Raw genomic sequence first — 13,553 nt, 5'->3', positions numbered from 1 at the left:
CCGCCAGTCAGGGGAGCAATCGTCGCTACCTATCACGCGGTGGAGGTGCTTGCCGGCGCGAAGGGTCTGGGTCTTGCCTTGTACTGTTGACTGAATGTTGTGATCGGGTGTGGTGGTGTACGTCGTCGTGTCCCAGTTCTCCTGCGACTACCCATGCCGCATTGATATTCTTCTTTTTAGAAGCACACCAATCGTATATTTTCTTCTCTTTGCATTCATTTTCTTTCACCCTCACAATTTTTTTTATCCAAACACAAAATTTTAAAAATAAAAGAATTTCAATTGAAATATTTAAAATTCTTAAAATTTAAAATTTCTTAAAATTTTAAATTTCCTCATCCAAACATATTCTTAAAGCATTGAGTATTCTCAATATACAACATTGCTAGAAGTAATTTTCAGTAGTATGTGCTGAAAATGTGTAATAGATGTAGGGATCAAAATGTTAGGTACTTCGAGAAGTTGATAGTTCGGTCCAAACTCGTTTATACTGTTGCATTTCTTTCTGAGTCATTTATTGTCGTGTGGTTTTATCATATTGTGCTTACTTGAAAGTAATATTCTTTGTAAAATAGGGTATGGTACATGAAATAGCATTTGCTTTCTTCTTATTTCTGTTTCAATCTCTTTTGATGATCATCTTGCTGTTTAATAAGTTGTTCAACACTTTATGTGGTTCCCTAAATGATGATGCAGTTAATCTCAAGTTCTTGTGTTATTTTGCAAACAATTGATGACCTAGATTTATAGCCTGTTCATTGATGTTAGAAATATTATGTGCTACATGTTTTTCGTCTTCGAGATATGCTCTGGAACCCGAGTACTTCAGCTAGAACACACTTGCATCTACGTGTAGATTCTTTTAGGGCTGTCCATGGTTTAGTTTCACGTAAACCAAAATAAAATCTAAGTTTAGATTAATTCAAAGGGTTGAATTTCTAAATTAAAATTTACTTTTCAAAGGATTGGAAACTAAAATCACACACGTCAAACTTTTGTATAAAAAATCAACGAATTGTGACATATAGGTTTGAAAATAGCTTCATTATCTTAATATTACCTAATTCTATCTAAGAGTTTCTCTGACGTCATGATCAATCTTCATTATCTTACTTGTATACCTAATTCTAAGACTTTGTGTCACGCGTCATGATGATAAATAGGGGTGTTACTGGTTGATTTGAATTAGTTTCAATTAATTCATATAGTTTGGATGGAGTACTTTTATTATTTGAGTCAAATTTAACACAATATATTTAAATTCGTTAATTAGAATTGAATAATAAATTTTATTATATAAATCTATTAGTCTACTAACTAACATGACTTATAGACTCCTTAATTTATATTAAATTATTATTATTATTATTTTATATATAATATATATTTTTAAATTTTAAAAAATTAATTATTATTATTATCAAATTTAGGAACTAAGAATGAGATCACTTATTCTTTTACTAGCTCTTAACATTTTACTTAATCACGGATTTCAATTTTTCTTTGGTTGTAGTACGTCTATTTTTGCTTTCTAATTTATTTCAAATTTTTTTAGATATAATTGATGTTTTAGTTCTACTGGTCATTTTTCTATTTGAAAAAAATTGAATTTTTCAAATTATGGTGTAATAATTTTAGTTTTTGGATTTTTAGGCTTTAGAAATGTAATACTTAAACTTATTTATTATATTATAATAATGTAATTCCTCTCTTGAACTTTTCTTTTATTATTTGACTATATTTTAACAATTATAAGTAATACATTTAATATTTCATTTTATTAAAAGTTATTGGATTTTAAAGACTAACTGACAAATTTAAATGTTTTGACCTATTGATCTAATTTAATGCAAACTTTTTACAAATAGGTTAATTTAGGTTAGGTTTTAAGTTTTTAATTTCTTGAAAAATCGAATGAAAAAATTAAATCAAACTAATCTGTTTAAATTTAATTAGATTGAGTCATTTATTTGATCAAATCCAATCCAAATTGGCCTAAATACACCCCTAATGATAAATGATTTAATCTTTTTCTTAATGAGTAAATATTACAATTAATTTTCGATGCACTCCGAGATGAAGGACATCCTGCATGACTTAGACGTTGTGATTGATATTGACAAAAAAATTCATATAATTTAATTGTCATATGAGCACATAATCAACACATTTACTCATGCAGACAATTAAAATATTACAAATTGATTAAAAAAATTAACATGAAAAATAGAAAAATAAAGTGTGATGCCATTTAATTAACAAAAAAATAAAAATTTAGGGGTGAATATACTGACTGATATGGACTATGAAACCTACACTTTAAATAGACGGGATAAATTCTTTCCGTAAAATAGATATTTTTTTCTTCAAAATCTGATCTACAAAATCCTGTGGATAAATGGGCCGATCCGAAGTCTAAATACTAATTTGAAAAAATATATTTTCTTTTTATGGTAGAAAATATAATTTTTAAAAAATAAAAAATGTATAAAATTAGAAGAAAAATATTGATTTCATTTTTTAAGCTAAAATCTATCACACTAAAATATATAAACCTTTTAAACATAACAAATTAATAATAACAACCTAAATTAAAGATCAAAATCTTAACATAACAAATTGATAATACTTACACATTAGACTCAGGTGAATTACGCGGATAGTTTGTGAGTCTGCGAATAAAGTCCGCTAGGTTCATGGGCTTAACGACCAGACAAAAAAATTCGATATAGTTATATAGATGTTAGAAAAAGAGGTCCACTGGTCCGCGGGCTTAACGAACTGGTCTGGGGATCCAAATCTGCATATCCACCCCTAATGATGAAAATATTTTGTTAAAATGTTAATTTTGTTAGTAAAGTGGATCAAACTTATGACTTTTTTTCTCTTTTATTCTCCCTTAACCATCCAACCCATATGAAGGGTCGAAAATATCATTTCTAATTAGTGGCGTTGTGGCCAGGACTAGGACTAGGACAGTTTGGAGATGTTAATTGGGATTTAAAGGGGAGGTTATGGAGGTTGTCAATGAGAAATGGTGATATGATGTAGTATGTATGACTTGGTTGCAAGTTTTACTTTTCAAATTTTTGTGGTCAGTAAACCGGGCAACACATTTTGTCAAGCAACGTTATCATTGTCTGAGCACTTAGAGGAATTTTTTTGACCAAATCGTCGCAATACTAATTACACTTGTTTGTGGAACACAAAATGTTATTATAGATCATACTAAATGATAAATAAGAACAAACTCTTAATTGTATATATAGAGTTCCCCTCAAGTTGAAGCCATACATACCCCTTAGCTCACACTTTAGTTCTCTTGTAACCATGAACACATCTCCCTCTGAATATGCAATCATCTTTGCATGGTTGCTATGCGCAATCATGTTCAACACTGGCATGTGCAGCCTCAATATTCGCTGCAGCCAAAAAGACAAGCATGCTCTCTTAAACTTCAAGCAAGGAGTCATAGATCCATCAAGTGTGCTCTCTTCATGGTCCACTCAACAAGATTGTTGTGAATGGAGAGGTGTCAAGTGTGACAACATCACAAGTAGAGTCACTCACCTCAGTCTCTCATGTTCCACAACTCTTCCAACTTACACTGACAAAGAAGATAAATCACACTGCCTCACAGGTTCTATTCACCTATCCTTATTGTTGGTGGAATTAGAATTTTTAAATTACTTGAATTTGAGGAATAATGACTTCTTAGCTATCCAATTTGATTCTGTGCATAGTCAATATTGTCACTGTGCCAATTCTTCAGCTCTTCATTATCTTGATTTGTCATATAATGATAATCTTTCCATCAATAGTCTTCAATGGATTTCCAGCATGCCCTCCTTGGAGTATCTCTACCTCACTGGCATTGATCTTCACAAGGAAACTAACTGGCTTCAATTTGTGACAATGCTTCCATAGCTTTCAGAGCTCGATATGGGTGGCTGTCAACTTAAAGACTTGAGTCCATCTATTCAATATGCTAATTTTACTTCACTCAAATCTCTCTCTCTCTCTGCAAATGAATTTCCCTCAGATTTGCCTAAATGGTTATTCAATCTTAGCAGTGGTATCTCTAGTATCGAGCTTTACTCAAATTCTTTAAAAGGGAAACTACCCAAGGCATTGTTAAATCTTAAACACTTGGAAGTCTTGAACTTGGAAGACAATAAGTTGAGTGGACCAATTCCATATTGGTTAGGCAAACTCGAACATCTAAGATATCTTGCTCTTAATTTAAACAAGTTTTCTGGATCTATTCCCACAAGTTTTGGAAATCTATCATCCTTAACCAGCTTGTTGGTTGGCCACAATCAATTATCAGGAGTTGTTTCTGAGAGAAATTTTGCCAAATTGTCAAAATTAAGGGAATTGGATATATACTCATCACCACCATTAATCTTTGATTTTGACTCCTATTGGGTTCCACCTTTTCAACTGCAACGATTAGCTCTTGCATTTGCAGGTCCTAACCTTCCTGTGTGGTTATATACACAAAGATCTATTGAATGGTTGGACATTTATGAATCATCATTTGAGGCACAGGGAAAATTTTGGAGTTTTGTGTCAAGAGTGGCACAACTCTATTTAAAAGATAATTTGATAGATGTGAACATGTCAAAGGTGTTGTTGAACTCTACATTCATATATATGTCATCAAATGATCTGAAAGGTGGCCTGCCTCAACTATCATCCAACGTGGCCTTTCTTGATATATCAAACAACTCATTATCAGGAACCATTTCTCCTCTTTTGTGTGATCACAAGATGCTGAATGGGAAAAACAATTTGGAATACTTGGACATATCCCTGAATCATCTATCTGGAGGGCTTACAAATTGCTGGAAGAATTGGAAATCATTGGTTCATGTTAACTTCGGAAGCAATAATCTAACAGGCAAGATACCTACATCAATGAGCTTGTTATCTAATCTTACCTCCTTACATCTACATGAGAATAAGCTCTATGGAGACATTCCTCTCGCGCTGCAAAATTGCCACTCTCTATTGATCTTTAATGTTCGTGAGAACAACTTTTCAGGAAATATACCAAACTGGATACCACATGGTGCAAAGGCTCTCCAATTAAGATCCAATCATTTTAGTGGTGTGATCCCAACACAGATATGCCTAATGTCATCCCTCATTATTTTGGATGTTGCAGATAACACAATCTCAGGACATATACCCAGCTGCCTACATAATATCACAGCCTTAGTTTTCAACAATGCTTCCTACAACAAGCTTACTTTTTTCTTTCCTATAGATGGTTTCAGTTACTATATCTTCGAAGACAGTCTTGAGCTGGTCACAAAAGGTCAAACAATAGACTATGGAATGAACCTGCACTTTGTGAGCTTAATTGATATGTCAAGTAACAATTTGTCTGGAATAATACCTCCCCAAATGTTCAGCCTCATTGGATTGTACTCCTTGAACTTTTCCCACAACAAATTAACAGGACAAATACCAAATGAGATTGGCAACATGAAAAACTTGGAGTCCCTTGATTTTTCAACAAACCAACTTCGGGGTGAAATTCCTCAAGGCCTTTCCAATTTGTCCTTTCTTGCTTCCTTAAACCTGTCATTTAACAATTTCACAGGCAAAATACCATCAGGCACACAGCTTCAAGGGTTCGGTGCACTCAGCTATATAGGCAATCGCAATCTTTGCGGACCTCCACTTACAAAATTTTGCTTGCAGGTTAGTGAACCTAAAGACACAAAGGCAATAGATGAAGATGGGGATGAATCTGCATTTTGGTCATGGTTTTACATTGGAATAGGATCTGGATTTGGCACCGGCTTTTTGGGAGTTTCCTATAAGTTTCTTTATGACTTGAGAGGCTGACTTTATGCCATGGTGATGGTGATCATCAAAATGTGTATTAGATATATGTAGGGGTCAAAACGTTTGGTCCAAACTCTTTTATACTGTTGCATTTTCTTTCCCTGTACTTTATTGTCTTGTGCTTGTATCATATTGTGCTCGTTAAGATGTAATATTCTTTGTAAAATAGGGTGTGGTATATGAAATAGCATCTGACTTCTTTTCTGTTTCAATCTCTTAGATGATCATTTGCCGTTTCATAACTTGTTTAACATTTTCTGTGGTTCCCTAAATGATGATGCAGCTATTCTCAGGTTCTTGTGTTATTTTTGCTTACAACTAACTGATGACCTAGATTAATTATTCTAAAAATTTCACTATAGCCTGATTAATGATATCAGAAATATTATGTGCTACATGTTTTTGGAGATGCTTTGGAATCCGAGTACTTAAGAGTTAAAAATTTGCTTGCATCTATTTCTAGTTGTATATTCTTTGAGGGCTCTGCATAGTTTAGTTTCATGTAAACCCGAATCAAATCTAATTTTAGATTAATTATATGGATTGGATTTCTAATTATATCACTTCTACTTTTGAAAACCGGTTCTAAAATTGATTTTGGTTCAAAACTAGTTCTAAACCAGTTAAAATATAGAAAACCATGTTTTAACCAAGATTAGTTTTAAAACCAGTTTTGGGTCAACTGATTCCAAAACCAGTTAACTGAATTAGTTGTTAAAAAGTAAATCAATTTAAAAACATGTTTATATTATTTGAATTTTTAAATATGGTTTGGTTTGGATTGTTTTTTAAGGGAAGTTTGAAATTAATGTTTAGTATACATTTAATTGAATATTTTCCACACACTATACTTTCGTGTATCGATATTGGTTGTCCAAGAATGTGTGTTGCAATCGAAATTGTAGATCTATAGATCTATTCTTGAAAGAGGAGATAAATTGTTTACTCAAATATCACAAATTTAGTGTAAGATAAAAGGTGTTCAAAAAACAAATATTACAGAATAAAATGATCTATTTTATATTTAAATTATATTATAAACATATGACATATTAAAAATATATCTGTTGATGAGCTCTTGAAGCAAAAAAATTCTTCAATAGTGTGAAGACTCTATGTGTATTCACACTGACCTCTATTTATCAACAACTTTGACATGTGAAAAATTTAGAATAGAGAAGTGATATTGGGATAATTTCAACGTGCATGGCTTTATTTATAGCACGCTAAGGATACCAAATTTCTTATCAAATCAAAATCATTATTGATAGTACCTTTTTTTAAAATTGAAATAATAATTGACCAAGTCAAACTTGTATCTACCCGTCTTTTCAATCTAAATTCCATATTCAAAATCATATATGTTTGTTTCTTGTCTTTCATCAAATCTTTCACATTATTTATATTTTCAGTGCTAGCAAAAATATAATAATATTCTACCTTTTTGAAATCAATTCATCATTTGATCATATTAAATTCTCTAATTTAATTAATCATCAAATATTAAAATAATTTCTTTAATAGAGATTAGAACACTCGTTTGTGTGTGACCCCGTAAGTTTAATACTAAGCTGATAATATATTAATCAAGTTAATATATTAATCAAGATAGACGTCTAACAATATTCCTTAACGTCCGGATAGCATGAAGTAGTATTTTACTTTCAAGAACCATTAGAAGAGTAATATAATAATTTCTTCTATCTTTACTGGGTTAACTCTAGAGTATAGTATTACTGTCAAACCCTTTTTGAGTTAACTGATAATGACTTACTTAAGAAACTCATTTCTTCTTTTATTTAATTTTTCTGGTCAGGATATAACTTTATTCATAGAACTCAAACTCATTACCAAGAGTTGATGTATTCCTTCTTGATTAATCATTAATTCTACATGTATTTAATCATATCCAATATCCATTCAACAAGTGCTCTAAAGCATTAGGTGTTCGGAATCAAAATAGAACAAATAACCTGTTAATTACTATGACAATCTCATGTCAAAGAAAACTATTATACCTCTTCTTGAGAATTTTCTATTGACAGTTTATGGTAAATTTTAACCAATTGAGTCAGTTCAATGATCACGTCAACATGTGACTCATCTATATATACAAATTAATAAATGAGATATATTAATATTTATCCAATAAATACTATCACATATATATTAATTTATCCAGATTATTGATATTCTACTTACAATAATCCTATGATCAAGAATGATTTAGATTAAAATTAGAACAAATCTGTTTTTCATTATCATAATCTATATTATAATAACAAGTCTTTAATTTTAATCAAAGACATTATCAAATAAACCATTTAATCAAATAGTAAAATATGACAATGAAAATAATATTCTATTATTTAAAATTAGAATTGATTACATGATGACTTGGATCGTGAACATACAAATTTATTTCCAACATTTAGAACAATTCCCAACATTTAGAACAAGTTATTTCAAGAATTACAAAAATCAGTACTTTTGTCACGTAATAGAGGTGAGATTATGGTTATTTAACTTAATCTGAGTACAAGATATTTATAAGACCTGAACAAGTAGCTTAGTATAATTTATATAATTCTGTTTTGGGTTGCTATATGCCTAATGATGCCCTGTCGTATATTCCTTTTCTACCTAATCCACTATTTAGATTTGATTGAATAGTTTGATAGTTAAAGTAGATAAATTAATCCAGAGTTGGCTATTATTATAGTTACAATTGTATTCTGTATGGTATAAATAAAGAATCCTAGGGTGTTTTTCACCAGTTCATCTAGGAGTTTTCTGTTCAATTCTTATCATGATGCTGCAACAGCTAGTCAATATTGTTTGCGTCATGTTGATAAGCCACACCAGTTCTTTTGGTTATGTTTTTAAGTACTGCAAACGAGTTATAGCAGGTTTGGATTCATGTTAGATGAATTTAGAATAATCTTAGAACAAACGAGTTATGGCATGCCACATTGAAAGAATTTTGTCATTTTTTTTGGTTTTTTACTTTTAGTTACTTGTGAGTAGGGTAGTGTGACCTTAGCTGCATGTTCTTTATTGATGGTGATTCCGCTTAAAAATGTTATGAAAGTTTGTCATCAAGAAAAAGAATGACTGGTATGTTATGTGCATAATGTTGAGAAGACTAGAGAAAGGCTACTTTGTGGTGCATAATGTTGACAAGTTCACTTTCATGAATTAGTCCAAAATTTATGTTCGAATGGAATCTAAACTGCATTTTCACTTCTTACGGACGAGGATTTAGAGGTGCACTTGATGAAAAAAAGACTTTTTGTCTAATCATTTCCGAGATTAACATGTCTTTTGATTTCACAACAGGTATATAAGTTAAGTGAAGTTGCCCAATAGATGCGTGAATCATAAATGGTAGGTGCTCGTCGCAGCAGAAGCGAAGGCAAGGTCCGAGGGTCAGAGCCCGCTCTGATACCATGTTATATTTCATTTTAAAACCAATTGACATTAAGTAAAGTTGTCCAACAGGCATATAAGCTGCACTTCAAGGATTGAGGCAGTCGATGTTGAACTTGGATATTTCCCAATAATGATAGTATAATTTTAACCTCATATTAGTATTATATTCTAAAATAATTTTAACAATGAGTCGTGAGTGTTTTGTGAGTTATAGACACCTCTGAATGGGGTCTGGGGCTCAAAAGAGAGTATACATAAGCTTGAGTGTTTAGAGTGCACCAAGAAACTTTTTTTTTTCTCCTCATCTAGTCATCTCTCCTTGTCATAGAAATGGACCTAAATAAAGCAAAGAATATGGCAGTGTTTTCATTTCTTATGTAAAGAACCTAAAGATTGCATTGAGTTTTTTTCCCCTTATTTTAATATTGCTTCTCACATGTTTAGGCATTGTAGGTAATAAAATGGTCTGAGTTTAATTTCTACGAATTATTTGTGTAAATTTTTTACATTCTCAGTTAATTAGAAATTATTATACTAATAATTTTTAAAATAATTATTACAAAAATCAATAATTTTATTATACTGTTTATTACCAGAGGCAGAGACTTAAGGAAGCTGGCTGGAGCTGGACCATAATTATGTTTATTACCCTTTCAAAGAAGTCTCTCTCTCACATTATAATTATCTTGTAATTTTTTTATCTTAAAATAATTATCACAAAAATAATGAAGTAAATTTTTTTATATATTGAGAACATTTGCTGGGGTTAATATAGGAAAATAAAAAATAATTATTTTTTATTAGCATACATACTTCATTTGACATAACTTACTTGACAAATACGTTAAATTTTAGGTGTAATTATGTTTTAAACCGAGTCACTTTTATTGCGAGAGCTTGAAGGATTAAATTTGTGAAAATATCTCAGGTTGAAAAGCAAAGATTGTAATTATAATGGTTGAACTCAACAAAAAAAATATAATAATTTTCAATATTTTTAATGTAACATATTTTTTTTTACTTTTATCTCTTATAATATTAATTATCGACAATAAAATTTATAAATAAATTAATGATGACATAAAATTAATTTTATAAAATTATTGTTTTTCATTTATTAAACTATTACTTTTTCTTAATATGTTATTTAAGAAGATAATTATTTTGAGACGATTCAAGGAATGCTTTATTATTAGTATTGATTAAATTGTCTATTTAGCCTTGAAAGAATTGTCAACTTCTTACTCTGTGGTCTCATAATTATTAGAATCAAAGCCAACCACGATTGCAAATATAACTAAATCTGTATTGAAGAACGTAAAAGATTTACATAATAAAAGATTTACATAGATTTTACCAAAAATTAAATAAAGATTTACATAGGACCACTCAAAACTCATGCAACCATGTGTTTAAACTTTAAAAGCACACGTTACTATTTTAAAATGACTAGTGTCAAGCTTTAATAAATAAACCTCTGAATCTAACTTATTTAGTTGAGGATAGCAAGTGTAAATATTATAATTTTTTTTATATCATCTTTGGTTCTTGTATAAAAAAAAGTAAATAAACCTCTTTAATCTAAATTATATTAAACATCATATAAGAATTTCAACACTTCACAAGGGGTGGCAGTGGAATAACCAGCGTGGTTGAAGTGGGAAAAAGCTCTCTGATGACCTCTTGATTGGTGACTAGAGAGAAGATGGCGGCAAAAGCATCAGTTTGGTGTCTTTTTAAAAACTATTTATCAAAAGGGGTTGTTTTGAAACTATTTACCGGAGGGGGGGTCTGTTTTTGTTTGTATTGCGCCAAAAACAGGGGTGCAACTCAACCAGGAATTGACAAGTGGCATGAATTTGTTGTGCCAAAAACTTTGCGCAATGAGTTGCTACACATGTAGTGGCGCAACCACTTTTAGACAGACTTGACTGCTTTGGGCAGCGTGTGACCAGCTGAAAAGGTGTTGTGGCATGTCAGTTGGAGCAACCCTTTGCTTAAATTAAATTAGCTAAGTACAACGTATTGTGCCATTACTACCGGCGCAATACATGCCTATATAAATGAGACACACTTTCTGCTACATTTGTGCATCTCTCCAATTTTCTTTCTTTGGTATAATTCCACATCTCTCCCATTTTCTTTCTCTCTATATTATAGCTTTGCTGATCTTTCTTCTGTAGGGTGAAAATCGACAATATATTTATTAATTTTTTATTAATTTGTATTATTTTTTATGTTATTATAGTTAATGAAAATTATTGATGCCATTATTGATTTATTTTGTAGGTTTTATTATAAAAATGAGTTCTTCGATTATTGTTCTGGTTTATTTGAATGGAAGAATATTTCAAAGTGACGATGACATCAGATTTGAAGGCCCTAAGAAGGCTATTCAAATTAAACGTGGTGTAACTTTTGATGGGTTAAAAAAAAGAATTCGTGATAAGGTAAAATTAGATAAAAATGAAAATATATCTACTATGACTTGTCAATTTTTAGTTGCAGGTAAATATATTGCATTGTAAATTTGTGACGATGAAGATGTTGAAACAATGATTGAAAGTTTTCAACAACAACAAGAAATGGGTGTCATTGAATTGTGCGTTGAAGTAGATGTTGCCAGTGCTTCTGCGTTGAATGTGGCAAATTCACTATTATCATGTGGGAATAATATAGCTGGCAATGAATCAAAAGTTCAAAGATTTGCAATAAATTTAGATGATGATTCTGACGATGATGATTACATGATATCGAATTCATATGTTGAGGACTCGTCGGATGAGGAGGAAGATATCGATGATATATCTGACACAGATGAAGAAGGTATATTTAATTAAATAATATTGTAATCTTATAATATTTTAATCTTATATTTAATTCATAAATACTTTTGAGAAAAAACCGTATATTAAGATTTATTTGCAGGTGGAAGTGGAACTGCATTTTGGGAATCTGCTTCTTATTATAGTAACATTAATTGGAGTCATCCAGATGAAGAAGACATCCGTGGTTTCGATATGGGATCAACCTTCAATATTGGCCAAGAATTATTTGTTGGCATGGAATTTGAAAGCAAAAATGCAGTAAAAAAATGCACTCCAACAGTATGTTATGAGGGTGCACCAAACTTTTAAAGTTGTTGAATCAAAATCACAAAAATATGTTGTTTGCTGTGCAAATCGAAATGATGACATCCCATGCCCTTTTTATATGAGGGCAATTGTATCTAAAAAAACTGATACATGAAAAGTTACGCAGGGGGGACCGCACACGTGTTTAAATACAAGTATAACACAAGACCATGACAAACTTGATTCTGATTTGATTTCTACGTGTGTAGTAGGTATGATTTTAACTATTTTAATTATTCATGTTTATTTATCATTGATTTGGTTTATGTTGATAATTAATTATTGTTATAATTATTTTCATAGGGATGATTAAAGAAGATCCGTCATTGAAAATTTCTTTGATTCAAGAAAGGATCAGTGGTATGTTTAACTATAAAATTTCATATAGAAAGGCCTGGAAGGCTAAACAAAAGGCCATTATGATTGAGTATGGTGATTGGGATGAATCTCATGGCCAACTTTCGTCATGGATGAAGCACATGCAAAATCATTGTCCAGGATCATATTATCAAATATGTGACGATGATTTTGTAGTTGGCAATACGGTGAGTCGTGAATACCGTCAGTTCCATCGAGTATTTTGGACATTCGGTCAATGTAAAGAGGCTTTCAAGTATTGCAAGCCAATCATACAAATCGACGGTACATTCTTGTATGGAAAATATCGTGGGACATTGTTAATGGCAACAACACAAGATGGAAATGGCCATGTTCTTCCGCTCGCATTTGTTGTGGTTGAGGGAGAAACATTAACAACATGATCATGGTTTTTGGCACACTTGCGTGAACATGTCACAGATAAAGATGGTATATGTCTCATTTCTGATCGTCATGCAAGTATAAAGTCAGTCGTTGCTAATGAAGCACTTGGGTGGCAACCTCCCCATGTTTATCATGTTTACTGTGTGCGACATATCGCAAGCAATTTCAACCACAAGTTCAAGAATTAGAAACAAAAACAAATGTTGAAAAAATTAGGTAAGATTTGACTTATAATATATCTTATTTTTTATGATAATTTTACTGAAATTGGTAATGACTAATGTGCAGGATACACTCCTTGCAAACATATATTCAATAGGAATTTTGACAAATTTTGTGATTTGAGTCCTGCCATAAAAACATGGA

The 13,553-nt window shown here is 31.2% G+C and overlaps 1 protein-coding gene across 1 annotated transcript; it reads left to right on the top strand.

Annotated features, from left to right (window-relative positions):
- Positions 1–3,942: 3,942 nt before the first annotated feature.
- Positions 3,943–5,859, top strand: LOC102664887 (receptor-like protein EIX2). The gene has a single exon (XM_006598576.1). It carries the CDS (start codon positions 3,943–3,945, stop codon positions 5,857–5,859), a length of 1,917 nt encoding a protein of 638 aa, XP_006598639.1.
- Positions 5,860–13,553: the final 7,694 nt, after the last annotated feature.

Source organism: Glycine max, chromosome 15 (assembly GCF_000004515.6).
Source record: "Glycine max cultivar Williams 82 chromosome 15, Glycine_max_v4.0, whole genome shotgun sequence".
Lineage (NCBI taxonomy): Eukaryota > Viridiplantae > Streptophyta > Magnoliopsida > Fabales > Fabaceae > Glycine > Glycine max.
The sequence above is the reverse complement of the archived record's forward strand: the minus strand, read 5'-3'. Positions and strand labels throughout refer to the sequence as shown.